General features: G+C 44.6%; 1 protein-coding gene across 3 annotated transcripts in view; it reads left to right on the plus strand.

Annotated features, from left to right (window-relative positions):
- Positions 1–19,932, plus strand: part of LOC306667408 (cadherin-related family member 3-like) — a 637,878-nt gene that overhangs the window by 40,169 nt on the left and 577,777 nt on the right. For 2 of the 3 annotated variants that reach the window (XM_079150011.1, XM_079150012.1), the window contains 8 exons: positions 465–613; positions 3,562–3,751; positions 10,063–10,234; positions 11,694–11,796; positions 12,493–12,591; positions 14,084–14,310; positions 16,696–16,867; positions 19,018–19,268. In XM_079150011.1, coding sequence (XP_079006137.1) covers positions 465–613; positions 3,562–3,751; positions 10,063–10,234; positions 11,694–11,796; positions 12,493–12,591; positions 14,084–14,310; positions 16,696–16,867; positions 19,018–19,268 — 1,363 coding nt within the window. The remainder of the gene's footprint in view (positions 1–464; positions 614–3,561; positions 3,752–10,062; positions 10,235–11,693; positions 11,797–12,492; positions 12,592–14,083; positions 14,311–16,695; positions 16,868–19,017; positions 19,269–19,932) is intronic. The other variant, XR_013765536.1, reaches the window with a different exon arrangement.

The following is a 19,932-nucleotide window of genomic DNA, read 5'->3' on the forward strand; positions in this document are numbered from 1 at the left end:
GGTGGTATCCACAGGGTGGGAATCAGGCACTAGGAAGGAAACCAGCAGTACTAGACGCTGTGTCCAGATGGATTTTTAAAAGAATCCAGACAACTTCTGCACAAAAAAAATTGGTAGAAGGAGAGAAGAGGGCTGGATAAGCCGAGTGTCTCTATTTTAAAAGATGTTAATGCCAAGGCTGATCTGAAATGGCATCAGAGAGGCGTGTGCAGAGTCAGAGACTGTGGCCTGTGTAAATTGTTGCAATAACAGTGTGGCACTTTCTTTGCATCCGCAGGGATGTGATCTTTGGAAATACAAAAGCCAGTCACCCCTCCTTTCAGCGCTGTGTTCTCCTTCCAAGCTCCTTGATGCGACTTCAACAGCGTGGTGCTATATTTAGCATGAACCAAAATACCCACCGCCCAGACAGCACCCTCCCATGCCCCTGAAGATTAGCTGTGTCTGCTGTATTTCTGTTCCAGCCCCACAAGAGTGTACTCAGTCCCGGAGGAACTGAGTCTAGGAACCATCGTGGCCAATGTTACAGCGGAGGATCCTGATGACGAAGGCTTTTCCGGCCACCTTCTCTATAGCATTACTACTGTTAGCGACTACTTTTTGATAAACCAGTGTGAGTCACAAACAACCATCCCTAAGGGCATCCTATAATTCAGTCATGTGGATTTTCTTACAATATTTTCTCTGTGTTCTGGTGTGGGGCATGCCTTTCTGCCTAGGGTCATTCTTAGTGACCAAGGAATAGAGGTCTTAAAAATAGCCGACACAGGAGTTGTGGAAACCAAACAGACCCTAGTGTTGACAATTATGTCACCCTTCACCTTAGTAGGGGTGAGGAGATTCCTTTTCTGACCCATCAGTAGGTTCATGATTGAAACCCCGATAATCTGTCTATATCTATTCAAGGCAGATTAACAAGGAAAAAGGGCATGCGCATTTATTTAATGTGAGTTTATATAATGCAGGAACCTTCAGAAATATAATGCAGGAACCTTAAAAAATGTAGACTTAAAGATACAGGGAAAACTGTACCTGTATGCAAAGTTTCATGAAGAAGTGGACAGTTCTAAGTTAGGGCAAAGGGCAAAATGTGTAGATCTAACAATAAACCAGAGGGGTATGAGCAAGGCCTGGGTTCAGATCCTTTTTCACCTGTCTGTGTCTTCCAGCATAAGGATGCTTCTTTTCTCTGAGCATGGATAGAGAATCTATGGAATGAAGGTCTTATGACTGTTTCAGTTTTTTTTTTTTTCCCCCTTTTTGGTACCTGGAATTGAATCCAAGTGTCTTAACCACTGAGCAACATCCCCAGTCCTTTTTCATATTTTATTTAGAGAGAGGGTTTCACTGAGTTGCTTAGGGCCTTGCTAAGTTGCTGAGACTGGCTTGGAACTCACAATCCTCCTGCATCATCCTCCCTAGCAGCTGGGATTACAGGCATGCGCCACCGTATCCAGCTATTATGGTCACTTCTGAGGACCTACTTTAGGGGAAGGCAGGAGAGGGTCAGAAAGGCCTTCAGGCTCCTGCTGTTTTCTCAGATGCCAAGGTGCTGTATTGTGAGGTAGTGTTCACCAAGCTCCATGAGGAAGGTTTGTATGTGAGGATAGATGGGTTACCTACCCGGAAGTACCCTGAAGTCTTTGGAAAAGAGGATCTTTACAGCACTGAAATAGAATGAAATCAAATATGTAATTTCAAAGTCCCTAGTAGTCACATTTTGAAGAAGTAAAAGAAAGCAAGTGAAATTAATTTTAAATATACATTTTATTTAATTCAGTAGATCCACAATATTATCATTTTAACATGTAATCAATATTTAGAAGCTATTAATGAGATAATTTGTGTTATTTTCTTTGGTATCACATCTTAAAAGTTTGTTGTATATTTTATACTTAAAGTATATCTCAGTGAGGACCAGCCTTACATCAAATGCTAGATAGCTACATGCGGTCAGTGGTGACATATTGAATAGTGTCTCTCTTGATCAATCTGCTAGACTGCTGGGAGTTATTTTCCAATCTGAGTGTCTCAGTGCAGAGAAAAAGAGTTTCTCCTTTCTGTAAAGGCTGTGTTCTCTGGAGACTTCATATATATTAGGCAGTATATTGAGTGATCTACATGCATTCCATCCCAAATACTCAACATAAACTCAATAAACTATCATAATTCACACTTTACAGAAGAGGAAACTGAGGCTTGGGAGAAATCCACACAGGTGAAGTGACTTGTCCAAGGTCTTACCACCAATAGGTTGTGAAGCAGAATACCAGTCCAAGCCAGCTGACTCCAGAGCCTGCCCTCTTAGTCACTAGAAAATTGTACCACCTCCATAAGTCCAGACCACATTACCCAAAAGTATTTCACTTTACATAATGATTTTGTGGAGACCAGCCTTGAACAATCCCAGAAAAACAATGTATTGTTGACCACATACAATACATATACTTTAGGGCAAAATATACCTATTTCCAAGGTGGACAGGTAATAATTAGGCTGAACCACTGAACACTCCCACTGCCCTGGAATTGAAGACCTCACTCGACTGACAGTGTAGAGATGGACAACCATGGTTAAGAATTCTGTTCTCTTTAGTATTTAGTACTGCAAAATTGAACTTTTAACAAACACGCTTTCAGGTTTTGTTTTGTTTTGAGCATATTTGTTAAAACTCTGGTTGCAAGTCACAGAAACTAAGGCAAACCAAACTAAGCACGAGAAAAGGAAACTGGTAGGGGCATCTATCAAAAGGATCCTGGGAGGGCTGGGGATATAGCTCAGTTGGTAGAGTGCTTGCCTTGCATGCACAAGGCCCTGGGTTCAAAAAAAAAAAAAAAGATCCTGGGAGCCGGGATATGGTGGTGCACACCTGTGATCCCAGTGACTCAGGCAACTGAGGCAAGAGGATGATTAACTTTGAGAGCAGCATCAACAACTCAGTGAGACCCTTAGCAACTTAGCAAGACCCTGTCTCAAAATAAAAAAAATTAAAGAACTGGGATGCAGCTCAGTGATAAATCCCCAGTGAAAAGGAAAAAGAGAGAGAGAGAGAGAGAGAGAGAGAGAGAGAGAGAGAGAGAGAGAGAGAGAGAGAGAGAGAGAGAGAGATAGATAGATAGATAGATACTGGGTATTTCAGAAAAAGGAGTTGACTAAGCAGGACACAGGGCTTAGAAAAGTGTGAGTCATTTCTGCTCCAGAGACCTCAGCAGCTAGAGTTCTGGCTTTTACCTGTAGCTCTACAGTTAACTTGACGGATTCCCCAAGGTATGTCTCTCAGATACAAATTATTCAATAAGAGAACCCACTGGGTCAAACTGGAGTCATCTGTGGGAAAGGATTGCAACCTGGGGCCCAACCTGAAAAATTCTAGAAGGACCAGGCCAGATACTCCAATAAATATCTAATACAGGGACTTACATAAGTTTTATTTAAAAATGAATAGCGAATATTCTCTATTTAAGTCAGTCCTCATATTAAGATGGTCTTTTCCAATGTTCTCCAAGTCCCCATACACCTTTGCTTCTTCAAAGGGTCATGTTCTAATCCTTGCCTCCTCAGTTACTGGCACAATACATGTGGCCCAGAGGATGGACCGAGATGCAGGTGAATTAAGACAGAATCCCGCCATTTCTCTGGAAGTAATGGTGAGGGACAGACCCTTCGGGGGCCAGGAGAACCGCATCCAGATAACCTTCATTGTGGAAGACATTAATGACAACCCTGCTACGTGCAGAAAGCTCACCTTCAGGTATTCACATTTTGAAACTCAGGCTTGGCATTTTTGCCTCTTGGGTGGTCCTTGACCCTTTGGCTTCTCTGCCTTGTTCTCAGGAGGAAGCAAAGAATCATGGGCATTTGGGGAAATGGCCCATAACAATAAGTACATTTGTACTGTCTGATTTTCTTATAGGGCTCTTTTCATCGTTCCTGTTCCTTCCCTCTCTTTCATTTTCTTTCCTATTTGTTATTTCCCTTCTCCACTTTCCAACTCTGTTAAGAGTTATTTTTTATTTTGCTCTGTTCGTAGAAAGTACCAGAGGGACTTGTTAGACCCTCTCTGGACTGTGCCTTTTCTTTATTTATTGCCACCAGTGGTAAGACAGTGCTGTTAGTTAGCAGCTATAATAGATGCTGGAGACTAAGGATTAGTAACTAGGAACTCCCAGAGAAATGTACTACTAGTAATTTAAATAAATCAAACCAAGTACTATGTAAAACAAAACAAAGCATCTAATTTACCTTACACCACTTAATTGCATATGAACAAAGGGGAAAATGCAGATACAAGTGGAAGATGAGTTATTTTGTATAGTTTGATTTGTTCTTTGGTTCACATTCTATTCACAATTATTTTAAAATAAAGTCCCTTGTGATTCTGGGTCAATATGCCTTTTTGAGGACAGTATTGTTTTTCTACTAGCTACTTTGTCAAAAAAAAAAAAAAAAAAAAAAAAAAAACCCACAAGATTAGTAATTCCCTGGGTTAGCTTTATCTCCGTACCAGCAAGTCACTGGCTTCTTGGGAGTCTGAAGAGGGCCATTCTCAGGACATCCCAAGCAGTGACCCTTGCAGAGGGAGCACCCTGCATCTAGACAAACTCTGGCCAGAGCGAGTCTCTGTTTCAGATGTCACCATGGGGACAATCTCTTTAGTTTGTCTTTGACAAGTTTTGCCAGTTTGCTCCCGGTGACTTTGGACACAGAGCCAATATATAAGTATGGTCATGCAAATGACAAGTGACTCTAGATAAAGATTGTCTCGGGTAAGCAATAGAAATATAAATTCCTTTATTATGCTAATGAATATTTCCCTATTCCCTCAGTTGATATACCCAGCATACTGCTAGAGAGTCAGTGTGACCTTGATATCAAAACAGTTCTTTTCTGGTCTGAATACTTGTTTGATCTGCTCATTCAGATCCAGTCTCCACTCCTGTGTGGCAGGAGGTTGGCCAACTGGTTTCCTTGCCTCCCATCTTCTGTTGACCAACCGGGAGCCTGGAAAGAGGGAGAGCATGAAGTCAGTACAGTGCCCTGGCTCTCTGTCTGCTGAGTGCATCCCTCTGCCTTCTGAAGGGTTCAGTTCCTATAAGGCAGCTGCCTGCATATAGCACTCTCCATGCCTGGGTTCTGGTTTCAGGAACTGCTCCCCAGACTGGCTTCTCTGGGCCTAGGGTGGTAAGGATGTGGAGGCATTGCACCACCCTCCAGTTCACATGCCCCTCTGTGTACCTTGGTAACAACCCCTGCACTAAGCCTCCTAAAATTCTCCTATTTTGCCATCTGCTTCCTGCTGAGACCTTTTAAACTCAGTCACAGGCCCAGACCATATGATAGGTTCCTACCCCAACCAAAGCATTCCTGCACCTCAGAGTCTCTTAGATGAATAGAAATAGTTGCCATGGGTAGTTAGGATTTTGTCTTCTACCCTACTTCATACATAAATTGAACCCAACTTCAGTTAAGAGAAGTCTGGGCCTAGAGATTGAGTAAAGATGATTTGTAGAGTCACACTTACACTTTCCTTAAAAATCTAAATCTATGCCAGCACTTGGGTGGTCTCAGAACATCTTGGGAAATTCCTCTTTTCATGCCCCACCCACCTAGACCCTCCTCTTTTCTTTGTTCCCCTGCCCAGAGAGGTAGGTAGGGGTTTCCGGTAAGGAATGAGAACTCTGGATATACCAATGCCTGTGTCCCCCTGAGCCTCCCCTGTTTCCTCCCTTTAATGGATTCTATTCATTGCATATTCTGCTTTCCTGTGGTCCTGAGTCCCCTGAGGTGGAAGAACAGTTTGCAGACTGTGTTCCAAATTAGCTGGTGAAATCACATTTTGAATGCCCTAGACCATCCAGGCAAGTCCATACAGAGTCTTGCTCTTGATCTCTTCAAATTAGGCCTGAAGGCCAACACTAAGTCAGTAACTGGACTAACTGTATTTATTACTGAAGCTAATTCTAAACAATGCTCAAGTCTCCGCTCTGGGCTTATGAGAGAGGGTAATTCCCAGCCATGCTATGAAAGCCAACATGTGAGGAGAGACAATAAGAGAGCCCCTTCCTCTGAGGCCCTGGGGTGCAAGTCTTCCCTTCAGGAGCTCAGTCTGTGCATCCCATGTTCAGGTGGGTTGGTTAGTGCTGAGAAACCCTGAGCCTGCATCACCACCTCCTCCTTTGCTTAAGCCTTTTTCCATCCCAATCATGGCAAAGCCAAGCACACAAGCAGAACAAAAAGAAAGAACAGAAATGGAGCAGCCGGTCTCTGACACTTGTCTCTGAATACTGTGATTTTTGAAGTTTCTGTAAGCAGGCAGAAGAGTGGGTAGGCGGGGCGCCAGCACCTGGTGGCAGCAGCTGGGTGGTTGGAGGCTGTGCACCCAGGGCAGAGGGTGGCCTGGAGGCAGCGGGCGCCCTCTGCTGCCCATCGCGGTCCCTGTGGGCTCCAGGCCCTGGCCGGTAGCACTAAAGCCTTTGCGGCGTTCCCAGGCTGGTGATGAATGAGCCCAAGGCCCCACTGAGGCATCAAAGGCACCGAGGCGGTCCCCGTTCCCGTTGTAAATCGTCCGGAGCTTGCCTGAAAGCGCTTCGCAAGCTGTTTGTGAGCAGGAGGTGGAGAATGCAGGCACATCCAGAGTGCGCCTGGGCGCAGCCACCTCCGCATTGGGAAGGACCTGTGTGATCAGACGGGTGGGAGGTAGGGCGACTGGCCTTTGAAGCAGGGATTGATGAGTGAAGGGAAGTGGCTTTCCAAGTCACGCGTTTAGGGGAAAAATACCAAGAGTCAGGGAAGAATGAAATAATGTCCAGGTTCGACCTCAAACAATGCCACAAACGGTGATGATGATGATGATGATGATGATAATAATAATAATAATACTTTTTAAAAAATAAAAATAAATTAAAATCCCGAGACATTTGGAAGGTTTGAAAGATTCGAAAGATATGGCATCTGAATTCTTTGGATGATGAGCTCTCTTCTGCAGAGTAGTTATCAAGACTCAGATCTCCGAATGTTGCTCCCTGAGCCTGGATATTCACTGATGGAACTTAAAGTTTACAATGACTCTAAAACTAGAGGCACTAACTTTCTTGGACAAGTCCTGAAGCCGCTCTGAACTGCTCTTTCTTCACCTGTAAAATGAGGGCAAGAGTACAAACCTCTTGGAGATGAAGGAATTAGAGTTGGTGTTTTAAAAGTGCTTCGTGTTGAGAGCATGCGGCTGCCGTTTAATAAGTGGTGTCTCTTCTAGTAGTTGTGACTCGTATCACGGCACTGTGTGATTGAGGCAGGGATGACAATGCTCAGCCTCCACTCCTGCTGAAACACAGGTGGGGTTTTGCCAGTGAAGCATGGTAGAGACTCAGGCATGCCTGCTTCCTCTGTAGCAGACAAACCCAGTTATCCTCTGCAGCCCAAGGCCATCCTTGCTCCATAGTTGCTGAGCCCAGAACCCATTTTATCTGCCATTAAGAGAGGTTGTGGAATGTAAAAAGGGCACACTTTGGTTGCAGAGAGAGATACAGAGAATAAAACTAACACATGTTAGTCTGGGTGTTCTGAAAACCAGATGCCAAGACAGGATTAAATGTGCAGGGCTTTCACTGGGGGAAATGCCTGTGGGAGAAAACAGGGAGAGAGCTGGGTGAGGCTGAGGGAGTCTTTAGACCATGATGCCAGTCTGACCCGAGTGAAGGAAAGAGGAGGGAATGTGGTTTTAAATGTTCTAGACTAAGGAATGTTTGACAAGGGCATCAGGACTTCTGAAGCCAAAGTCAGCTGTCAAAGGACAGAATGAGCCTATCTTAGTATATCTGTCACACTCAGTCATTGGTACATGGCCTCACCACAAACCCAGGGATGGATTTCAAAGCACAGCTGCTGGGGCCTGTGGTCAGTTACAATTCCATGGTTGAAGGTCTTCCAGGCACCTTCTCATGGCAGCCATATATGTTTTGGTAAGAACTTTTGCCAAGGCAAAATATGATTGATACCCAAAGAACAAACACAACCAGTCACAAATTCCCCCCGGTCTGTGTGATAGTCCTTTGCATTGTGGTTTTACTATTTCTCCCATCAAGAGATGGACCTCTCTGTTTGAATCTGGGCTTGATCATGCAAATTGCTTTGGCTACTGGAACATTCATAAATCCAACAGCACAATGGAGCCTTACAAAGTGCTTGGGCACTGGGCTTGCTCTCTCTTGCTGCTTTTGGAACCCAGAGATCTCCATGTGAAGAGCCTGGTAGCCTCCTGAAGGATGAGAGCAACAAGAAGCAGAGACCAGCCCCCTTCTCACCACCAGCTGTGTGAGCAAGGCCATCCTAGACCTCCAGTCCCAGCTGAGCTGCCAGTGACCACAGAAGCCAGCCAAGTCCAACAAGAACAAAAACGACTATAGGATAAAAAAAAATATAAGTGCTTGTTGTTTTAAGCTACCAAGTTTTGGGCTGGTGTGTTATGTAGCAAAAGCTGACATGATTTATGCACATTTATGCATAAATCATAATGCATAAATCATAGATGGAGAAACTGAAACTTAGAGACATGATAAAAACTCTCTATGAATTGAAGCCTACAGAGTCTCAGAGTCTTCCACACCAAGCTGGGCCTGATCAGAGGCTCTGAGTTTGGAGATAGCTTTGCTCATTTGTGTTATTTGTCTAGACCCTGGTTCAACTGAGATTAGGACCCCCAAATTCAGCCCTTAACAAATCTCTCTTGAATGAATGACACTAGGTCATTGGGAGGCCTCTCTATGACACGGATGCCACTGAGGCACTAGTCGAGGAATTCCCAACCCTCAAACGTGGGAGATGATGTGGGTGCAAGGGTACAGGGATTTTCTCCAACAGATTATAAACTCCTGCAGGTAGGGGATAAAGTTTACATTTTTCTTGTTGTCTTCTTTATGACTGTGCTTTCAACTGCTGTTATCATTCATTCATTCAACAACTATTTATTGAGTGCCCAAAATAAAGCAAATAAATCTGCCTCCTGGTGTTTACATTCTGGGGGAGAAAACAGGCAATAAACAGGATAAATAAGTAAAATGTGTAGTATGCTGAATAGCATTAAGTCCTAAGAATTAGAAATAAAGAGGGGAGCAAGAGAGGAAGTAATGGGCAGGGGTCACTGATATTTTAGTTGGGGTAGCCTCACTGAGGTGACGTTTGATTAGAGGCTAAAGAAAGGGAAAGAGGGAGGGACTTAGTCATCTCTGTGTTACTATAACAAATGCCTGAGGCAATAAACTTATAAAGAGAAAAGGTTTATTTTGGTTCACGATTTTGGAGGTTTCAGTTCACGATCAGTTGGCCTCCTTTCTTCGGTGAGGCAGCACATCATGACAGTATTCTGCAGTGAAACAAAACCACTCATTTCATGGCTACAAAACAAAAGAGAGAGGGGAAAGGGCCAAGGTCCCACAATCCCCTTCAAGGGCATGTCCCCTATGACCTAAGGATCTCCAACTAGGCGGCACCTCTTATAGATTCCACCACATCTCAATAGTGCCACCCTGGGAGCCAAACCTTTAATACATGGGCCTTTGGAGGACATTCAGTATCTACATTATAGCAAGGAATCTTCTGGGTATTGTGGGAGCAACATTCCACAGCAAGTGCAATGACCCAAGACCAGAGCATGGTGCAGTGTGCAAGAATGTCAGGAGGCCAGAGCAGCAGCAGGAGCATGCAGAAGGAGCATGCAGAGGAGCTAGCAGGAGGTGAGTCCAGAGGGGGACGGTGGAACATGTCATAAGGGTCCTTCAGATCAAAGTTAGAACTTCAGGTGCAATGAGGAGCCACTTGGGACTTAGAAGCAGAGGAGTGCCACAATCTGACAACACTTTAACAGGATGCCTCCGGTTGCTATGTTAAAAATAATCGGAAAGGAGGCAAGGACAGAAAAAGGGAGATCTGTGAGGAGCTCTTACTGCAATAACGAAGGACTTGCTTTGAACTGAAAATAAAGCCGAGGTGTGAGCCCAGGGCCTAGGTTAGAAGGATCTCTCAATCACCATTTGTTGGGGAAAATACTGACTCCTGTGTTTTTGCCAGCATTATGGTGTCTGAAAGAGCAGCCAACGGGACGTCGCTTCTGGACCTGAACAAATTCTGCTTTGATGAGGACAGCAAAGCACCAAACAACAAATTCAACTTCACCGAGCCATCTGGAGTGGGGAGCAACCGCAGATTTTTACAGGATCCAGCTGGCTCTGGGAAAATTGTGGTCAGTTTATGGTCATTGCATCATTAAAAGGGCATTGGGGAAGCTGGTCCAACACGCATAGTGCATTTGCTGCCCCACAGAGAGAAATTTCCAAGGTAACCCCCTCTCAGAGCCGCTGTAACAGACAAACTTAATAGCAAGCTTGCGTCCTGTTTGCTCTTTATTTTACCCAGGTACTGGGAATCGTTTGTTCCGCCTGGCTGGGCTGGGGTGCTGAGGCTGGGTTGGGCCTCACATAGCTCCCGGTGCGCATGCCCGTTCAGCGCGCCTTTACCGGCGCTTCAGGGCCGGGCGCATCAGGGCCCTGCCCTCTGTGCTCACGCTGTTCTGTTCATTGGAGTGCTCATTCCTCAGATAAGGTGCGAGGGAGAGAAAGCAGCGCCTGGGCGGTGAATGCGTCCTGATGGGTTCCGCATCGCATTGTAGAACCGCTGGAGACCCGAAGGAGAATGAGACAGGGAGGGTGGGAAGAGCAAAAGCAGAATCGGAGCATTAGAGGGAGGTCTCAACAAGGCCATGAGAGACCTTTACCTGCTGGGCTCCTGTCAGAGGATGCTAGACAGAAGAAGGGCAGGGCAGGGGCAGGTGCATGGGGTGGTGGAGGCGCTGCCGCAGGGGTGAAGCCTCAGGGCTTTGCCATTCGGGAACAGCAAACAGCTCCCTACCACTCACTCCACCTCCTTCTCGTTCCAACTAGTCTTCAGTCCTCAAGAAAGTCTTACCAACTTTACTCATACTGTCATCTAAAAATAATTTCTATTATTTTTCTGTTTAGGAAATTAATCCATATTCACTGTAGAAAAGGTAGAAAGCACAGAAAAGCCTTGCTGTTCAATGAGAACCGGTTCATATTTTGATATATTTCTTTCTTGACTTTTCTATGGATGTATTTTATATAAATTAATACATATATGTTTAAGCACATTAAATAACGGAACTACCCTTGCATAAAAGGCTCAGTATCATGCTTTTCTTCAACTAATCTGAAGTCATGGGCCTGTGTTTGTTGGTAGAGTCTTCTGGGGTTTTTTTTTTTTTTTGTTCGTTTGTTTTTGTTTTGTTTTTGATATTGGAGATTGAACCCAGGGGTACTTTACCACTCAGCTATATTCACAGCTCTTTTTGAGACAGGGTCTCACTAAATTGCTTAGGGTCTTTGCTAAATTGTTGAGGCTGGCCTCGAACTTGCAACCCTCCTTGCCTAGGCCTCCCAAATTTGTGGGATTACAGATACATGCCACCACACCTGCCTGTTGGTAAATTCTTTTGACTAAGTTCTCTAGCAGTGCACAAAGGTATGGTTGTAACTTTTTAAAGTTCCTCAAATACATGTGAAAAGCTCTTTCCAAAAGGATTATGCAAATTTACATATCCTGTAGCAGTATATGAAAATGTCTTTGTCAGTTTGTTGAATAGGATTGTTTATTCTGTTTAATCTAATGTCTCTGTTTTACTCTAGTTGATTGGTGATCTAGATTATGAAAATCCAAGTAATCTAGCAGCTGGCAATAAATACATCATGATAATCCAAGTGCAGGACATTGCCCCTCCTTACTATAAAAGCAAGTATCATTTTGATTTATTTCTTGTGTGGTACTTGAGCATCAATGACTAAACTGTGCTAAGTAACTGAAGGATTTGACTTAGGTCTCCCAGCCCTCAAGCTGGGCTCTGATGCAGGGCCTTCCTCTTTTTTGACTGAATTACTGACTTAAGGGTTTTGAAGGGTTTCTCAGTCTTTAGTCTTGCTCCTTTCTAGTGTATCTTCCTTTCTGTCAGTGATTTTTCAAGAAATGCACAGGCCATCATATAATTTCCTTGAGTGTGTTTCTCACTGTCAAGTTCAAGTTCAAACTTTGGCTTGGCATATAAGGATTTTCATCACTGCTCTGCTGCTTTTTAACTCACTAAATGTAGCGCTCCTGTCCCTCGACTCCAAGGCCCTGACCCCCACTTTTTTCAACTAGACCAGTTTGCTGTTGTCCTGAGTGAATCATGTGGTTTTACACCTTGGTATTTTTGCATATGCCTAGAACATTGCCCCATTCCTCCGTGTTCATTTGTATAACTTGATCTGTGTAAGGTTTCACAGGGATCTGTACCTGTGTTTATTAGGAAGTGACTACCCTAAGCATCTTCGAGGCAGGAACCTCAGACTTATCCACCTGTATTCCAGAACCTGCACAGAAGATGCTTTAAAAATGTTGAACAAACAAATAAGAATTCTGATTTAAATTTGTTTCTCTTTCCATTTTTAGATAACATCTACATTTCTATCCTAACAAGCCCAGAAAATGAGTTTCCTCTCATCTTTGATAGGCCATCCTATGTATTTAATGTGTCCGAAATAAGACCAGGTGAGTCAGTCAAGACACACGCTGCAGAGCTCTTGCCCAAATGCACATTCTGCCTTCTGCCAGGGGAAAGCTCTTTCCGGAGGCCCCCAGCAGAGTTTTTCTCAGTGATTCACAGCTGATTAGTGTTTATTGCACCTCTTATGTTTTTTAAATTGTCCTTGCTGCTGCTGCATCCTTCAGGTGAAACTGTGGATTGGAGCTGTGGATTGAACCGCATTTCCCTGAAACCCCTAGTTGTTTTCTTGTTGATTTGCCTGATTCTGCTCATCCTCCCTTTTTGTAACCTAAATTTTCTCTTGGTTTTCACTGTGATTTTTTTTTTTTTGACAATTCACTAAGAGAATTGAAATTTAAAAGTAGAACTTTCCCATTTCTCTATTTCCTTCATTTAAAAACAAAATAAAGACATTTTCTCTCTCTCTGCTCAGATTCACTGGAGACCTCCTTTTCTGTCCTTTGTGACACTTTGATTTTCATAGGCTTTTCCCAATAAGAAAAGTCTCCCACCCCCAGCTTTAGTTTCTGCCCATCTCTCTGGGTTTGAAGGTAATACTGTTTGTTAGCTCTCCTGTATAATCTAGTATATAAACTCTGAAGTGTAATCAATTTCCCCACAGCCTTTGATCTTGAGAACATGGACATTTCTTCCATATTTGAAAACTAAACCAAATCCAGAGCACTCCCTCTAAAATGATCTCCTCTCCACTGTGTTCTTTCTTTATGATGGTCTCCATTTCCTGACATTAAATCTTAAAACGAAACACTTAAAAAGAAAGTCCAAAGAAAATGCTTTTAATTCCTTATTCCTTACCCAGTGAAAAACATTCAGCAGGCATAGGCTTTTTATGAATTCACTGCAATTATTTTTGACCACCTGCTCTGGGTCACACATTAGGTGCTGGGGTTATAGAACAGAATAAGAGAAGCTTTCTGCCCTTGAGTAGTGTAATTCATAAGAAAGAACCTCTATAAAACAGGCAAGTCAGAACTCCAGCCTCCCCACCAACAATATTTGTGAAATAGGCAGAATGGAACCGCATTTTAAAATCTACACTCTGTAATCATCAGTTGCTAAATTCTTTTTTAAAAAGTACTTTTCATCATGTTTATAAGAGCAATTCATGCTCATTATAGAAAATCTGAACAACAGAAGAGACTTTTAGACAGCACTGCTGACAAAGGATGTGCGAGGACAGATGTTCTTTGCACTGTTGTTTATGATAACAAAATAATTGGTGCCCTCGAAGTCTCTTTAAAGGCATGAATTGCCTTTCACACCTCACAGGACTCTTTGGATCATAGGGCCAATAACCTAGTGGGTGCTCATTAGCATTATTTGAATTTAATTAGAATTGAAGATATAAAACATGCAGGGTTTGAACAGCAAAGAGTCCTCCAAAAGTCTTTCTGCCTCTGGCAGAGAAGATACTGTTCCAGGGTCATCCTGCCCTCAACCCAGTAAGGACTAATCACAGGTGCTTTATTCCTCCAGCTAGAACCCGTGTTGGACAGGTGCGAGCAACTGATGGAGACTTCCCCCAGAGCAGCATCATCTACTCCATTTCCTCTGGAGGGGCCAGCCCCCAGTTACCAAACATATTCTGGATTCATCCCAAGATGGGAGAACTCCAGCTAATAAGGAAAGCCGACTATGAGACAAACCCCATCTACATTCTCAGCATCCAGGCCACCAATGGCGAGGACACGGGCTCAGTCACTGTGAGTGGGGCTATCCCGTACATTTACTCATACAGCTGGTTGACCAGGGTCTCTCTGCTACAAAGAGGGATCTTCACAGGGCACATCTTGCAGAGGTGATGAGAACTGAGCAGTAGTGTCCAGGACATAAAGATCCACACTTGTATTTGAGGACCAAGTTTGTGAGTGACTGGGAGGAGCACTGAGATGGATGACCAGGCACTGGTTATCTGTTCAACCCATAAAGCCACTTTGTGGGACAAGGTTCCTTCTGAGGTCCTCTAAATCTCACTTTGCCTTCCGCATGGGCTTGCAGTGGGATGCACTTTGCTGTCTTATAGTTACCCATCTCCTCTCTAAGAACTGTTTTGTCATATACACCAAATTGGGTAGATCTTACAAGGCCGCTGAATTAGTCAGCTTCATGTCACTACAATGAAATACCTGACGCAGGCTATTCTCACAGTTCAGGAAGTTAAAGTCTATGATCGGGTGGACAAATGGATTAACCCCATTTGTTTGAAATTCTAGTGAGGGTGGCACATCATGGTGGAAGTGAGTGTGTGTCTCAGAGAATGCTCACGTTTTGACCAGAAAGCAGAGAGAGAGAGAAGATGGGCCAGGGTCTCACAATTCCCTGGGGAGCACACCCTCAACCTAAGGACCTCCCACAAGGCCCCACCTCCCACATGTTCCACCATTTTCCAATCGTACCTCCTTGGAGACCAAGCCTTCAACATGGACCTTTAGGGGACACTCCTCCAAACCATAGCTGAAGTCTACTGATGCCCTACTTCCCATCCCTTGATGCTAAGAATCTTGGGAAATGCAGCTTCTTAGTGAGCAGGAGTGGGGCCATGCTTCCCAGTGGTGCCAATACCACTGGTCCATGGCCACACTTGGAGTATCACACAAGGGTCACACAAGGGTCTAATAGGTCTGTGGGCCAGTGGTTAGAATGATCTGAGGGCAACATTATGACCACGAAGACACAACTATTTCTTGTTATTTCCCACTAGTAAAGTAAAAAAGCATGAAGGCAAATGGACTGCCAGCTAGCAGCAGCAGTCCTGCGTGATATAGACAATGACTGGCTCGGAGTCAGGAGAACAGTTCATTTATTAATGTTGATCTTATTTTTCCAAGGGGGTCTGAACAAGGCTTATCTCTATGTCCTGATTTCTGTACTTCTTCAGTGGAAAGTCCCCTGATAACTCCAATACCCAAATAGTCCAGTTCCTCTGATGACTTGCTTTGAATTAATGGGATGATGTTTACAGTGATGAGTGAGGCTGGGCATTGATAGCTGAGGGAAGTTGGAGATAATTGCGGTGTTTGTTAGGCTGGGGTTTTTTGAGAAAAATGAAAGGACTTCACTTTGGAAGCTCACTAGAGTGCACATTTCAATTTATTCCCAGGCTCAGAAAGAACTGAAATCCCTAAATTTCAAAAGTAGAATGAATATGACTCAAAATTCATAAGCTTTTTAAAAGGGTGGTGAACTAAATGATCATATAAGTCCCTTTTAGCTGACGTTCTATGATTCTTGCTGGCAGGCATCCCAGTCCATATGCCAATTCACCAGGCACAAAGGACAGTGATGAAAGAGAATAGACTGGCCCCTGCTTGTGGCAGGTCAGCTCCTGGGCTCAGGGTGGTGCTAATAGCCCAGGTTGCAGATGAGATCGGAGCTCCACCAGGCCCAATCATTCTAGCCCAGTGCTCCTCAGCCATGGCTGCATGTTGGAATTTGCTGGAGAACATGAAAGACAGTGTCTGGCTCCTGGGACTCCAATTCGTTTGGTCTGAAGCTGGCCCAAGAAAGCGGAGCCAGGGTTGAGAACCAAATTGCTGTGTACACCAAAGTCAGAGGCTGAGCTTCCAATTCACAAGGGACAGTGACAAGGAAGTGTGCGGGGTCCCTGTAAATCTATAACCACCCCTGGAAACTCAGCATCATCCTTGGGGAGCCTGCACATCAAGGTGCGTGTGTGTATCAGGAGGCTTGTGAAAGTCTGCATAGGCTACCTGCCCACACATGTGCATGTGTGTGCATATGGCAAAGATGTTAACAACCTGGGGTTTAAGGTAGAAGAGAAATGAATTCAAATCCCAGTTTGGCCACTCACCAGCTGAATGGTGTTAGGTCAATTACCTCATCTCTCTAAGTCTTCTTTTCCTCAGTCATAATTTGGAACAAACTGGGGCTGCAGCTTGGTGATAGAGTACTCGCCTAGCAAGCATGAGGTCCTGGGTTCTAATCCCCAGGACTACAAAAAAAGTGAATAATCATGTTATCCCCCTTGTGTGAGGTTTCGTGAGCTTAATCCATGATAAAGCACTAGGCATACAATACAGTAAGTACCATCTTACCTCTTAATAACGATCCCCTTCTTGTTGCTCTAGGTCACTGTGAACATCATTGGACAAAATGATGAAAAGCCAATGTGTACCCCAAACTCTTATTTCCTAACCATCCCGGTGGATCTGAAAGTTGGCACAAATATTCAGAATTTCAAGCTGACATGTACTGACCTTGATTCCAGCCCCACATCTTTTCGTTACTCCATTGGCCCAGGTACCATACTTGGCGTTGATAGCCCTGAACCTGTCTTGGAGGGAGGACCATGGGGTCTGCCCACACACTGGCCTGGGCTTGGTGTGGGGTGGGGTTGGGGGGTTGAACGAGGAAGGAGGAATGTGCTTCCTAGCGCTCCTCTTGGCTTCCCCGTCTCACCTAATTCTCCCACATCCATGTACCCAGCTGCACAAAGGTCTCAGGAAGGGTGAATCTCATTGATAGTGAATCCCATCCCCCAAATTCCCAAACTGTGAGTCCCATACCATATTGGTGTAATTTTTAAAAAATTTAGTCTAACTCTTCGACCACCCCTTTTCCTAAAAGCTTTTCATGGGAGGCAGGGAATCCTAGGCCTCTCTCTGGATAACAATAGATTAAATAGATTGAATGCATTTTGAAACTGTGTCCTCAGCAATTCTCTTTTGCGCCATTCATTTTCTCTCTTTAAAAATATACTCTTGTGGGGGAAAAAAAAGAGCACCTCTCAATGGAAATTAGACCAAAATAGCTCATCTAATGAAGTGCTGGGGCCAGAGATTTAAACCCAAACAAGCAGAGCAATTGCACAGGAAAGAGCAAAAATCCATCTCGGCTGCCTGCTGAGCCCTGGCAGAGCAGGAACTTGAACAGTAGGAAGCCTCTGAGCCGGCTGTGTCACAAAACCCAGGGGCAGACACTGCCTTGAGACTGCAGTTGCCGAAGATGGAAATAATCCATACTGAGAACCCTAAGGCCTTTATGGAGCACTTTGCTGCTCAGGGAGTAGAAATTGCATCATCTCCTGCTCCATTTACTGGTTTTCACTCAGTAATGAGTCTGGAGCCACCAGAGGAATGAGCAGGAGCCATGCCTGGGCTGGCAGCTGTCCTGCCCCAGGCTCACTGAGCTGTGTGCTGTGAGTCCCACCAGAGCCGTGTGCGTGTTTAGGGAGGAGATGGAGTGAGTTCAGAAGGACCTGTGGCCACAATCCATACAAAACCAGGAGGCACCTTCCTTTGCTCCAGGGACATCTGTAACTGGTATGACCAGTCAGGTTCCATGAAAGGCCTGGGGAGAACTTGGCCTGTGCTAGGAATGTGACTGCTCCACCTCCTGTGGCCCACTTGTGGTATGTTAGGGGAGACAGATGTGAATGGTGGGGACACGAGGTTAAAAGAAAAATTCTATAAGGTGGGCCCACTGTGCTGACCCCCACATGCTTTCTTTTCCAAGAAGCAATCACCTGGAGCCCTGCCTGGCCGAGTGGACAGGATATGTCACCTTCCTCAGCATGCTACCTGCTTACTGCAGGAGAAATTCAGGCCTCAAATAATATTGATAGGAGGAACCCAGGTTACTCTGAAGGAGACTTTTATGACCAGATTCTAAAACTCTGGGAGAGGAGGATAGTTCCTCTGAGTCATAAAATCTGTTAAGAATGTATGGTTAAGAATCCTATTAGAACTGGTCAGCATGGGCCAAGGTGACCTAGAGTTGCCAAGCAGGGACTTGAAAGTCTGATGTCACCCTGCTGTCAGTCAAAAGTCAAGAGGTGGACCTGGGCAGGACTCTCTAAAAACTTCTCTGGGCTCTCCAGTAAAACTAGAGTGAAGGAGAGGCACATTGTCTCTCTCCTCTCTGAGAGGACCCACTCTCTCCCTTGAGAGTTCCCCTTACCCTTTTCCTATCCCTTCAATAAACTTATTCCTGTTACTCTAAGTGACATGTCTGAAATCTCTGACTTGATCACAAGAATTGGGGTTTGAAGAGGGGGGTCTTTGTGCTGCCTCAGTTTCTCAGAATGCCCCAGTTCTGTAACAGTCTGAGTGTGAGTTACATGTTATTGCTAAATAAATATTGGATTATAAGCTAGCGGGGGTCTGGGGGCTGCACTATGTTATTAAATTTCCTCCACCTGATGACACCTGGGATGTGTGCTGTGGTCCTTCTCGACTCATCCTCGTTGAAGCCACTCTGGTTGTGAGAGTTTCTTTATACTAATGAAACTCCAGCACAGCCAAGGCCTTTAGCATATCACTGACCCAGCTCTGGTGCACTGGAAATGAGGTCTATCTTCCAGTGTGGACGCTCAATGCCGTTTTCTTCTAAACCTCTATCTGCACTCTTTTCTTCCTTTTATCAACACCCTGGCATCACATCTAATTTAGGCAATGTCAACAATCACTTCACCTTCTCTCCCAATGCTGGCTCCAATGTCACACGCCTGCTGCTTGCATCCCGCTTCGACTATGCGGGTGGCCTTGATAAGATTTGGGACTACACACTACTTGTCTACATAACCGATGACAACTTGCTGTCCAGCAGGAGGAAAGCGGAGGCTCTTGTTGAAACAGGGACGGTGACGCTGAGTATTAAAGTCCTTCCCCACCCGACCACGATCATCACCACCACCCCCAGGGTAAGCACTTGGGGACCTGGAATCCTGAACCCTGTGGTTTAAATCAATAGAGCCATTTGACCCAGGAGAAGAGTGGGATGGGTTTCGAGTTGAGGTATTAGGCTGGATCACAGTGACCCAGGTAAGCCCTGGGTGAGAACTTGGACCCCTAGAACTGTTAATGTTACATTCTGATTAAAAAAAGAGTGTGTGTTTGTGCAAAGACCTGTGATAAAACAGATTCTGACCATCGATGGTACTGATGACACAGGAGCGACTTTTCATGGACATATGGCCAGGTGCTGCCTTGGAAACTTCATAGCTTATTCAGATGAGCCGTTGGGAGTCAATGTCCATGAAAACAGGTAGCTAGCTGCCAGGTGCTCTTCACTTCTTTTGAAGAGTTCCTGAGTACCAAACTGTATCCTATTCCCCACCTCCACTCCAAAAAAGTTTATTCAATCTATCAATATTGATCTGATGCTTATAAGTACCAATCACTTCAGTGACAAACACTGCTCTCCAGGAGCTTATAGAGCACATCAGAGCATCACAGTGTAATCCCCAGACCAGCAGCCTCAGCATCATCTGGAAGCTTGTTAGAAATGCAAATTTTCATACCCACTCCAGATTATTATGATGATTACCATTATCATTGTTATTGATATTATTTTGTGGTAATGGG

This window comes from Sciurus vulgaris (assembly GCF_902686455.1).
Source record: "Sciurus vulgaris genome assembly, chromosome: 8".
NCBI classification, from domain to species: Eukaryota; Metazoa; Chordata; class Mammalia; order Rodentia; family Sciuridae; genus Sciurus; species Sciurus vulgaris.